Source organism: Hyperolius riggenbachi, chromosome 3 (assembly GCF_040937935.1).
Source record: "Hyperolius riggenbachi isolate aHypRig1 chromosome 3, aHypRig1.pri, whole genome shotgun sequence".
In the NCBI taxonomy this organism is placed as follows: Eukaryota; Metazoa; Chordata; class Amphibia; order Anura; family Hyperoliidae; genus Hyperolius; species Hyperolius riggenbachi.
This window is the reverse complement of record NC_090648.1, coordinates 38692269-38705390: the sequence shown is the minus strand read 5'-3', so window position 1 is coordinate 38705390 and position 13122 is coordinate 38692269. Positions and strand designations below refer to the sequence as shown.

At 43.7% G+C, this 13122-nt stretch overlaps 1 protein-coding gene across 2 annotated transcripts in view; it reads right to left on the bottom strand.

The window, feature by feature from the left end:
- The window catches only part of LOC137560927 (uncharacterized), a 115637-nt gene that overhangs the window by 63984 nt on the left and 38531 nt on the right, over positions 1–13122 (bottom strand). For both annotated transcript variants that reach the window (XM_068272107.1, XM_068272108.1), the window contains exon 2: positions 2476–2871. In XM_068272107.1, coding sequence (XP_068128208.1) covers positions 2476–2871 — 396 coding nt within the window. The remainder of the gene's footprint in view (positions 1–2475; positions 2872–13122) is intronic.

The window sequence follows — 13122 nt, the reverse complement described above, 5'->3', positions numbered from 1 at the left end:
ATGTCTCTCCCTTCCACTCACTACAGCAGCAGCACCAGACTGAGAACATGGCCGGTGCTTCTGTGTTTTTATGGGGGGCAGGGGTTCAGGGTTGAGTGCAGCCTGATTGGCTGCCATGTGTCTGCTGACTGTGATGTAGGGGTTCAAAGTTTTGCCAAATGACGAGGTACAGGGGGCGGATTGAACCGCCCTAACTGTTCGCTACCCGCCATGAACGCGAACAGCTGATGTTCGCCTGGAACTGTTCACCGGCGAACTGTTCGGGCCATCTCTAACTAAGATTAGAGCGTACGGTAAAACAATTCAGATAATCTGTATTTTATGACCAGCCTGTAACTGTGGGTAACTAGCCAATAGGAGGAGCCACACTCTCTTAATACTCATCCCATTCCTAAAAAAAGTAAACAATAAATAACACTGAAGACATATACAGGGATAGACTGATACAGAGAATCTGAGGGACTGGAGCATGCAGATATGAAGGGACACTGTAGATGCCTTTTGCTCTGTCACAAGACAGAAGCAGCAACTTGCAAAGGAATTGCTTATGTTTTAACCACTTCACCACTGAGGGGTTTTACCCCTTGAACACCAGAGCAATTTTCACCTTTCAGCGCTCCTTCCATTCATTCGTCTATAACTTTATTATTACTTATCACAATGAAATGAACTATATCTTGTTTTTTTTGCCACCAATTAGGCTTTCTTTAGGTGGGACATTATGCCAAGATATATTTTATTCTAAATGTGTTTTAATGGGAAAATAGGAAAAAATGTGGGAAAAAATTATTATTTTTCAGTTTTCGGCCATTATAGTTTTTAAATAATGCATGCTACTGTAATTAAAACCCATGAAATGTATTTGCCCATTTGTCCCGGTTATAAAACCATTTAAATTATGTCCCTATCACAATGTTTGGCGCCAATATTTTATTTGGAAATAAAGGTGCATTTTTTTTCAGTTTTGCATCCATCCCTAATTACAAGCCCGTAGTTTATAAAGTAACGGTGTTATACCCTATTGACATAAATATTTAAAAAGTTCAGCCCCTAAGGTAACTATTTATGTTTTTTTTTTTTATTGTATTTTTTTTTTTTAATTACCAAAAAAAAAAAAAAAAAAAATTGGGGAGTGTGGGAGGTAATGAGTTAATTTATCGTGTAAAACGAATGTATTTGTATATGTAAAATGCTTTAGGGTGTAGTTTTACTATTTGGCCACAAGATGGCCACAGTGAGTTTGTGTACATGCGACCTGTAAGCCTCCAAAGGACGCTTACAGGAAGCACTACGAGGCTGGGAAAATCACAATGATCGCGCTGTTTCTCATAGAAGCAGCAGATCCTTTCAGGGGCTTAGAATAACGAACGGGAATGGATTTTCCCGCTCATTGATCTCCGGACGAGCGGGCGGCGGCATGCACGAGCGGCGGGAGCACGGACAGCGGCGGTAGTGCGGGAGGTACGGATTTCTCCGTCCCTTGGTTTTGTAAGGGTGGAAAAAGGGACGGAGAAATCCGTACCGCGGGGGGTTAAGTGGTTAAGCAGACCACTATGCCTCTGAATCATCACAACTTCTGTCCAGAAGTGGGAGAACATCATCATAGCAGAACTCAGCTTGCTGCAGAGACCTATTCCACAGCCGGTAAGACTTCTACTTTTAACCAAACAGTTCTTAGCCATGATTTTTTAGTAAATTACCAAACTAATACCCCATGTGTGAATTTGGCAAAAAAAAAAAAAGTCTAAAATGTGGTATTTGACCAACCAAAATATCATCCTCTCTGCACATAAAAGACTCTCCATAAACATCTCTATCAGATCCAGATCCAATCCATGCAGCCCCAATTATAAACCCCAGTTATCCCTCTTTCTTCTCCCTTGATGTGTAGCTCTAAACATTCCATCAATGCCTCATCTTAACCTTCATATTTTCTAACCCCAGTCTTACCTCTCTATACCTTATTCATGTTGGAAATATCATCAGGATTACTGCAGTATATTAGTAAAGCAACCACAAGATGTCACTGTGTGTATGTAAACTGCTGCAATAATCTCTATGGTATTGTGATTTCCTATATTCACCCTGTGTTCCTCTTTGTTCTAAGTAAGCTGCATTATGTGATGGTTGGGTATGATTTATCTATGCACATTTTATTCAATAAAGAGTTCTAACTTTTTATACCGGGTGCCTATCTGCGTGTACAGACCACTCTGCTCCAACACTTCATACCTTATCCTAATCACATATGAAAGTCTGCAGACTGTAATATAATGTCAGTGCAGAGGTTGGGTGATGTAAGAAATTTGGCTCTGTTCATGTTGGCATCTGTTTTATGGTTGGCACCACTGGCATCCAGGCAATGTAGTGTCCTTGAATCTCTCTGATTTTTTCATAGACACCTTTTGTAATTGTACATGTTTTGTAAAAGTCTCCAAAAATACAATTTTATGTATGCTGTCAGTCCCATCTTACCTTTCAGTAGTAGCTTAGTGCCCCATGTATTTTGCCACACTGAATATGGGTTGTACTGAACATTGAGTTTTACACGGCAACAGTAGTGTTTAGCATCGGCCTTAGTGATGTGGGCTAAAGTTACTGACATCATTCTCTGGCTTAAATTCATATTTACACTCAATCTTCCCCGATAGTCAGGAGACAGGTATCCGTTCTCACTGAGATAAATAATACCAGTGTAATCTCCACAGAGATGTCCATTGCCTGCTCTCACTATGACATTTACAGACGTGACTGTGCTCCTCTCTTCAGGAAATGCATAGTGACAGGGGATGGTGACGGCTCCTCCCACTACGGCTTCAGTTCTCAGCGGCTGATCCACGCAGTGTTGTCCTGAGATGCCACAATACCTGTCTGTAAATAGCAAACATCAGGGTTATGTACACATTGCTAAGATAAGCTAGGATAAATAGTCTACATTATTAGTTTGTTTCCCACTGGTGCATAAAGCAATAGCTCTTCAGCATTATTTGTAGAGATGGACAGTGACATGCTCATAATTCAAATTTAATGCTAATTGTATTTAGATAGAAATCGGGCCGATCAGATGCATTTTTTTAAGGTTGTGATTGGCTCAGGTGATAGTATAGATCTTCAGTGATGATCGTAACCAGCTAATTACGATTATGTGATGCAAAGAGGAGAGAGGAGGATGTCTGGCACTGTAGCTTTAATACAACCTTGCCTCCCCGGAGGCTCACCCCATTGTGAAGCGGCTGTAGGGCCGTGCACCCTCTGGCGCCCACGGTTGCCTCCCCACCTTCAGCAGAGCACGATAGGTACCAGCATTTCACGGACTTTGTCCTTGTGTGTGTTTATTGCCACATGAATTGTACACCTGCTGTGTTGTATTAAAGATACAGTGCCAGACATCCTCCTCTCTCCTCTTTGCATCATATGGTTACAATGTTTGAACTTTATGTGTCGTGAGCACGTAGCTGCTGCTGAGGATTTCTGCACTGCCTTTCGGCGGAACCGTTCCCATCTGCAGTTTTTACTGAGTGCCTACCTATCTTCTTTCAAGTCTAATTACGATTATGCAAAGAAAATTCCGTAAATTTTTGCATTTATGCTTATACGTAATTACGATTTGTAAATTGAATTGATTTCATATGGTGATTCATAATTTCGCCTAAATTTTGTGTCATTTTTGTGTAATTTTGTGCCGATTTTGGCAGTGAATAGCAAAGTTCCCATACATGGTAGTGACACAATAATTGCTACATATGTTAAGGAGAATAGTGGGTACAAGTAAAAAAAAAATTTCCAAAAAGGCCTTGTAGTTTTTGAGAAAATTGATTTTAAAAATGCAAAGAAAAATGGTTTTTAAACAAAAAATGACAGTTTTTTTTTTGCATATTTAAAATCAATTTTCTAAAAAACTACTATGGGCTTGATTCACAAAGCGGGGCTAACTGTTAGCACGCCTGTGAAAACCCCCTTAGCACGTCTAAACAAGCTTTTCGTGCACAAAACTTTACGCGTGTAAAACTTAATGAGCGTAAAACTTTCCGCGCGTACTGCACAGAGCGCAAGGCGCTCCGCGCGAAGTGCCCATTAAAGCCTATGGGACTTAGCGCGCGCATAGGACTTTGCGCGCATAAAACTTTGCGCGCGGTACTTAGCGCGCGATCTGATTGAGAAAACCGGTGCTAACCTACTTAGCACCCTGGTTAGCACGCCTAAAGACTTTAGACGTGCTAAGTAGGTTAGCACCGCATAGTGAATCAAGCACAACGGGCTCGATTCAGTAAACGGTGCTAACCCAGTTAGCACGCCTAAAGGCTTTGGGCGTGCTAACTAGGGTGCTAAGTAGTTAGCACATACAAACTACTTAGCACCGTAGTTAGCACATGCAAAATTAGCACCGTAGTTAGCACATGCAAACTACTTAGCACCGTAGTTAGGACATGCAAACTACTACTTAGCACCGTGCTAACTAGGGTGCTAAGCTCCATGGTTAGATACCCCTGGTCTTGCTAATTATGATCTTGTAAAAGATAGAATATTTGGAAATTTAAATTCAATCTGAGCTCAATATATTATGTGACGATCATTATATTATTGTTAACAATATTTCTCATCTTCCACGGTGATAATTGATGCTGAAGCTACTGTTGGAAAAGTTAGGAGGCGCACTGCTACTCTGCATATTCTGTCATATGTTCCTTTTCTTTGTTGAATAAACACTGATTTTTTTTTAAAAATTAGGGTGCTAAGTAGTTTACATGTGCTAACTACGGTGCTAAGTAGTTTGCATGTGCTAACTACTTAGCACGTGCAAAGCATGTTAGCACATGCAAAGTGGCTTTTCACTGGCGTGCTAACACTTAGCACCCTTTTCTGAATCAAGCCCAATGTCTTTTTGAAAAATTCTTTTTTTGACTTGTACCCAATATTCTCCTTAATATATGTTGCAATTTTGGTAGCAATAGCTTGTATGGGGACTTGGCTATTAAAGAGAACCCGAGGTGTGTTTAAAGAATGTTATCTGCATACAGAGGCTGGATCTGCCTATACAGCCCAGCCTCTGTTGCTATCCCAAACCCCACTAAGGTCCCCCTGCACTCTGCAATCCCTCATAAATCACAGCCGTGCTGTGAGGCTGTGTTTACATCGGTAGTGTCAGTCTCAGCTGCTCCCCCGCCTCCTGCATAGCTCCGGTCCCTGCCCCCCTCCCTTCCCTCCAATTAGCAGGGAGGGAAGGGATGCAGGCGGGGACAGGAGTTCTGCAGGAGGCGGGGAGAGCAGCAGACTGACACTATAGAGATAAACACAGCCAGCTCTGACAAGCTGTTTGTCAGCAGCGTGGCTGTGATTTATGAGGGATTGCAGAGTGCGGGGGGACCTTAGGGGGGTTTGGGATAGCAACAGAGGCTGGGCTGTATAGGCAGATCCAGCCTCTGTATGCAGATAATATTCTTCAAACCCACCTCGGGTTCTCTTTAACAGCTAAATTCAGCACAAAATTTTGCAAAATTGTACGTAAAATTACACGAAAAAGTATGCAAAATTATGAAATACTACTATTACATACAAAATTAATTATTATTTTCCCTAAAATTTTGCTATACAATTACGATGCATACATGCAAATTTCAATGCAAAATTTCGGCCCACCACTGCAGCTTTCCCTTGATGTCATTGGTCTTTTTTAATCCTACACTATTGCTAGTTAATTTCCATTGTACTTCTTTCAGTGTGGCAATTCCTTTTCAGTCAATCCATGTGACTTCCAAAGCTGCATATGCGTTGATGACATCCCTCTACTGGTGGACTGGACCACTTAGCAGAGCCAGCAGGTCTGGTACACACCGTGCAATTTACACGTCAGATCCTACTCAATCATTAAATATTCACATCTGACACGGAGCTAATATAGAAAAAAGCTAGTGTATACATCTTCGTGATTTTTATTTTTTCAAATTTTCAACATTTTTCCAGTTGAATATTGATTGAAAATGAATCCAGAGGAAACATGTTACCAGATTTAGAAATGCACATGGAGCCAATATTTTGTTTGATATTTTCCAAACTATCCAATCTGCTTCTGATTAAGAAAGGGATTGATTTTAAGCTTGGGATTGGTCACTGGCAATCAGTAGGCCATACATTTTTTTGTCTGGTCTAATCATTTACTTGGTTGGAAGAAGGGTCTGAAGTGAGAATGACATGGTGGTACCGGGACTAAAAGGAGGGAGGTGTGAGGATAGCAAAAACGTGTACATGTAATTAAGGCGCGGGAAAATTTTGGCGCAGGTTGAAGCTGAAAAATGGCTCACCCTGCTGCTTCAAAAGTCCCAGTCGGGTTAATTACTATTCCCCCTCCCGGATGCTGTGGACTATAGGGTAAGACGTAGATTGGCTGCCAGATAAGCTGGTGACCTAATTACACTGTTTTTTTTTATCACAATTTGGACTTCATCTCTTGGAATCTGGTGCACTCAAATTTCCAGCACCGTTTTTGATTGTCTAGGCAGAAACAAGGACATCTTCTTAGAAAATTTGTATACAGCCAGATGGTAACGTTCTTTCGTATCTTGCTTCAGTACCGTTGTATGCTCTACAAAAAGTAGCCAAATAACTGCAAATAGATAACAGGCAGCCACAAATATCAAGTGATCAGTAAATTTCTTCAAGTAGCTCCATCAGAGTATTAGACAACAGTTTTATAACACTTTTTAGTTCTTTAAAGACCCTCTTAAACATGAGTCAATCAAAAATGGTGTTGGAAATTTGGGCGCACCATGCATAGCTATAGGCATTCATTGGAGTAATTCCATTGAGAGGTGGAGCCCAAATTAAGATAAAAACTGTGTAAATCAGCTTCCAGCAATAGCTAGCAGCCTCACCTCACAGTCCACAGTGGCCCAGAGGAGGAATAGTAATTAATGCTGCCCAGGCCCGGATTTACATCACAGGAGCCTACAGGCACAGATGTCCTGGCACCCTAGACTTTGCCTTCCATGCACCTACAAACCCCCAACGAACAACACTACAAGCAAGCCTGCTGGTCCAGCTCTCCTCTACCCATCATAGGTAGCAACATGTGTCCCTTAGGATTAGGTAGCCTAAGGTACCCTCAGTATAAAGTAGCTAGTGGTGCCCCCAAGTATTAGTTAGCTAGGGGTGCCCCTGGCTGAAGTGAGATCTTACCTGCTGCCAATAGGTAGGTAAGTAACCTCTCATTTACGCTCTGCTTGGAACTCTCCATAGGGAAGGAGGGAGAGAGGCACTAGGGGAGAAGAGTGAGAGCTTTTTCATCATCAGGCACCTGTAGGCACGTGTCTACAGTGCCTTATGGTAAATCTGGCCCTGATGCTGCCAGGACTTTTTCAGAAGCAGGGTCAGCTATTTTTCGGCTTCACCCTGCTTCAAAATTTACAGACACCATAATTACATGTACTCCTCAAAGACACTGTCATTAACCACTTAAGTCTATCTGGATGGATATATCCATTCAGATAGACTGCCCTGCTGCTGCTGCGCCATACGCGCAATTCAGTTAGCCCCGAGATCAATGAATGGAAACGACGTCCCTCCACCATTCTATTCAATCAGAAACCAACATTTAGAGCACGGACTGTGTGAGGCTTCCCGCCCTGAGCTATACCAGCCTGCATGGTGCATAATCTGGGAGGCTCTGTAAGAGAGTGGACCTCTCTGGGTCTGAAGGAGAGAAACTGAAGGCTACTGAAGGTGCTGGGGAGGGCACCAAGCTTACCACTCCACCCTTCTGATCTGTTTCTCTCCCAAATTTGTTGCGAGTGGAGTTTTGCCATTTGGGAGTGAGGCTTAGACCTCACTTTAACCCTCTCCCCCTGTTTAAAGCAACGAGTTTTGAATCAGGATGATACCATTTATTGGCTAACTTAGAGATGAGTTAACAGTGAGCTTTCGGCTTATAAAAAGCCTTCATCAGACTGGTTCCTGACAAAAACGGAAAAACACAGCTTATATACACTGACATACAGAGGAGAAACATTCTTTAGCAAACATAAATGTAATTAGATGCCTTAACTGTTATTCAGTAAGCTTTCCCAGGCATCCTGGCTAAATTGATAAGAGCAACAGTTTCCTCAACATAACATAAAGTAGACTCTGGTGATGGGGAGACATCGTAAATTTACGATATGTTCCTTCTATAGTGAGAATAGGGTGAGGTGCTGCAGACTGTTTCTCCTAGGGAAAGATTAGTTTGGCTCTTGGCTTGTTAGCTTGCTCCTGGCTGATTCTTATTGCTATAATAGCACCTCACAACAGCTCTTTTGAGAGCTAATCTTGTTCTTGTGATCTATTATTTTTTTTCTGTGTGTCCCACTGACACTTGTGTTGCATAGACAGCCTTGCTAATTCATACTGTGTGTGTGCCACTACCACATTCAGTTAATACCTGTGGGACAGGTGCACATTGTAATACCCAGTACTGCATATACCTAGTACCTGTTGTGTTTAGTTAACCCACCTCATCACTGCATATACCTAGCTGTTGTGTTCAGTGAACCCACATCACTGCATATACCTACCTGTTTTGTTCAGTAAACCTACCTCATCACAGCATATACCTAGCTGTTGTGTTGCGTGAACCCACCTCACTGCACATACCTAGCTGTTGTGTTGAGTGAACCCACCTCACTGCATATACCTAGCTGTTGTGTTGAGTGAACCCACCTCACTACACATACCTAGCTGTTGTGTTGAGTGAACCCACCTCACTGCATATACCTAGCTGTTGTGTTGAGTGAACCCACCTCACTGCACATACCTAGCTGTTGTGTTGAGTGAACCCACCTCACTGCATATACCTAGCTGTTGTGTTGAGTGAACCCACCTCACTGCATATACCTACCTTTTGTGTTGAGTGAACCCACCTCACTGCATATACCTAGCTGTTGTGTTCAGTGAACCCACATCACTGCATATACCTACCTGTTTTGTTCAGTGAACCTACCTCATCACAGCATATACCTAGCTGTTGTGTTGCGTGAACCCACCTCACTGCACATACCTAGCTGTTGTGTTGAGTGAACCCACCTCACTGCATATACCTAGCTGTTGTGTTGCGTGAACCCACCTCACTGCACATACCTAGCTGTTGTGTTGAGTGAACCCACCTCACTGCATATACCTAGCTGTTGTGTTGAGTGAACCCACCTCACTGCACATACCTAGCTGTTGTGTTGAGTGAACCCACCTCACTGCATATACCTAGCTGTTGTGTTGAGTGAACCCACCTCACTGCATATACCTAGCTGTTGTGTTGAGTGAACCCACCTCACTGCACATACCTAGCTGTTGTGTTGAGTGAACCCACCTCACTGCATATACCTAGCTGTTGTGTTGAGTGAACCCACCTCACTGCATATACCTACCTTTTGTGTTGAGTGAACCCACCTCACTGCATATACCTAGCTGTTGTGTTCAGTGAACCCACCTCACTGCATATAATTAGCTGTTGTGTTCAGTGAACCCACCTCACTGCATCTACCTAGCTGTTGTGTTGAGTGAACCCACCTCACTGCATATACCTAGCTGTTGTGTTGAGTGAACCCACCTCACTTCATATACCTACCTTTTGTGTTGAGTGAACCCACCTCACAGCATATACCTAGCTGTTGTGTTCAGTGAACCCACCTCATCACAGCATATACCTAGCTGTTGTGTTCAGTGAACCCACCTCACTGCATCTACCTAGCTGTTGTGTTGAGTGAACCCACCTCACTGCATATACCTAGCTGTTGTGTTGAGTGAACCCACCTCACTTCATATACCTACCTTTTGTGTTGAGTGAACCCACCTCACAGCATATACCTAGCTGTTGTGTTCAGTGAACCCACCTCATCACAGCATATACCTAGCTGTTGTGTTCAGTGAACCCACCTCATCACAGCATATACCTAGCATCCCCCTGAGATGGACAAAATGGACAAACCAGGTAGAGGAAGAGGTAGAGGCAGACCCAGAGGTAGGCCACCTGGCACCAGCAGGTCTGTTCGAGGTCGTGTTGATGTGATTTCGTGCAGCCCTGGCCCAAAGTACAGTGCTCAGAAGAAGGCACGTGCCATCAACTCCCAAGATTGTCAGGACGTGGTTGACTATTTAACACAGAACATCTCATCTCCCGCAGCCACCAGCACTACAACAAGCACCACATCCACTGCATTTGATACTTCGCAGGAGTTATTTGGTGGTGAAATCACTGATTCCCAGCCACTACTGCAACAACAAGATGAAGGCGCTAAGCAAGTTACACCACCTCATATGTGTGAGTTAGGCGACACTATGGACGTAACGTGTGAGGATGAGGATGATGAAGTACCTGCTGTTGGTGCAGTTTTGGAGGTGTCCTAGGCAAGCGAAGCTGGGCAGGATGATGATGATGATGATGATGATACGGATCCCACGTATGTTCCCAATAGAGGAGATGAACAGGGGGACAGTTCAGAGGGGGAGTCAGAGAGGAGTAGGAGGATACGAGCTGCCGAAAGAAGCAGGGGGAGCTCGGCGTCAGAAACAGCTGGTGGCAGCATCCAGCGCCATGTATTGCCACCTATGGACAGCCAGCCAACATGCCCTTCAACGTCAGCTGCTGAGTAGAGTTGGGCCGAACGGTTCACCTGCGAACGGTTCCAGGCGAACTTTGGGGGTTCGCGTTCGCCTGCATCAGGCGAACTTTTGCGGAAGTTCGATTCGCCCTATAATGCTGTATTGAGCAAAAATTTTACCCTCCATTTCACTGTCAGCAGACATGTTATTGTCAAATACACTGCTTGAGAGCCCGCCCACCCTCCCTTCAAGCTAGGTCCTTTATACCATTTGACTCAGTTGTCTGCCTACACTAATTAATTATGGGACAGCTGCTACACACTCTGCTAGGGAGATTTTAATTGGCCTCCCTCCTCCCCTTCTGCCTTTCCGCCTATTCCCTCCTCCCTCCTCCCTCCTCCCGGAGGGAGGAGGGTGTCTTCTGGCAGGGAATTATACTACTTTAAAAACCAGTATACATCATACCATAGCTGGGAATCGAACCCAGATATCACTGTGTGGTGGGCACGTCACCCTAAGCACTGTACCACTACAGTAGTAAGTGAAGCTAGCCTAAAATGTACCATTAATGCTCAATGCAATAGAACCATTAGGTTGCTTAAAGGAGAACTGTAGTGAGAGGTATATGGAGGCTGCCATATTGATTTCCTTTTAAGCTATACCAGTTGCCTGGCAGCTCTGCTGATCTATTTGGCTGCAGTAATAATAATAATCCAAACATTTGTATAGCGCTTTTCTCCTGTCGGACTCAAAGCACTCAAGAGCTGCAGCCACAGGGACACGCTCAAGAGGCCACCCTGCAGTGTTAGGGAGTCTTGCCTTGAACTCCTTACTGAATAGGTACTTGACCTAGCCAGGATTCAAACCCTGGTCTCCCATGTCAAAGGCTGAGCCCTTAACCAGTACACTTTCCAGCCACTGTAGTGTGAATCACACCAGAAACAAGCATGCAGCTAATCTTGTCAGATCTTACAAAAATGTCAAACACCAGATCTGCTGCATGCTTGTTCAGGGTCTAGGGCTAAAAGTATTGGAGGCAGAGGATCTGCAGGATAGCCAGGTAACTGGTATTGCTTAAAAGGAAATCAATATGGTAGCCTCCATATACCTTTCACTACAGTTCTCCTTTAAAGGGAACCTTAACTGAGAGTGATATGGCTGTTTCCTGTAAACAATACCAGTTGCCTGGCAGTCCAGCTGATCTTTGTGACTGCAATAGTGGCTGAATCACACCCTGAAACAAGCATGCAGCTAATCCAGTCTGACTTCAGTCAGAGCACCTGATCTGCATGCTTGTTCAGGGGCTGTGGCTAAAAGTATTAGAGACACAGGATCAGCAGGCGATTCAGGCAACTGGTATTATTTTAAAAGGAAAAATCCATATCCTTCTCCGTTTAGGTTCCCTTTAAGGATTTGTAGCATAAAAGCCAACTCACATTGGCTGGGATTTGAACCTGGGTCTCACTGTATGGTGGACAAGCACACTATCCACTATTCCAACTGAAGCTGGCCTGAAATTGCTGGCCTGAAATTGCTGGCCTGAAATTGCTGGCCTGAAATTGCTGGCCTGAAATTGCTGGCCTGAAATTGCTGGCCTGAAATGTACTATTTATGCTCAATACAAGAGAAAAAGTAGACAAGACAAATAACACAAAAGAGAGAAGGCCATGTCTGGCTAAATATCTGTAAGCAGTGGCTGCATGGTGTAATGGATAAGGGCGCTGCCTCTGACAAAGGAGACCAGAGGTCAAATCTCAGCTCTGTCTGTTCAGTAAGCCAGCACCTATTCAGTAGGAGACCTTAGGCAAGTCTTCCTAACACTGCTACTGCCTATAGAGCATGCCCTAGTGGCTGCAGCTCTGGTCCTTTGAGTCCGCCAGGAGACAAGTGTGATATAAATGTTATTTGTCTTGTCTACTTTTTCTCTTGTATTGAGCATAAATAGTAATTTTTAGGCCAGCAATTTCAGGCCAGCAATTTCAGGCCAGCTTCAGTTGATATAGTGGATAGTGTACTTGTCCACCATACAGTGAGACCCAGGTTCAAATCCCAGCCAATGTGAGTTGGTTTTTATGCTACAAATCCTTAAAGGGAACCTAAACGGAGAAGGATATGGATTTTTCCTTTTAAAATAATACCAGTTGCCTGAATCGCCTGCTGATCCTGTGTCTCTAATACTTTTAGCCACAGCCCCTGAACAAGCATGCAGATCAGGTGCTCTGACTGAAGTCAGACTGGATTAGCTGCATGCTTGTTTAAGGGTGTGATTCAGCCACTATTGCAGTCACAAAGATCAGCTGGACTGCCAGGCAACTGGTATTGTTTACAGGAAACAGCCATATCACTCTCAGTTAAGGTTCCCTTTAAAGGAGAACTGTAGTGAAAGGTATATGGAGGCTACCATATTGATTTCCTTTTAAGCAATACCAGTTACCTGGCTATCCTGCAGATCCTCTGCCTCCAATACTTTTAGCCCTAGACCCTGAACAAGCATGCAGCAGATCTGGTGTTTGACATTTTTGTAAGATCTGACAAGATTAGCTGCATGCTTTTTTCTGG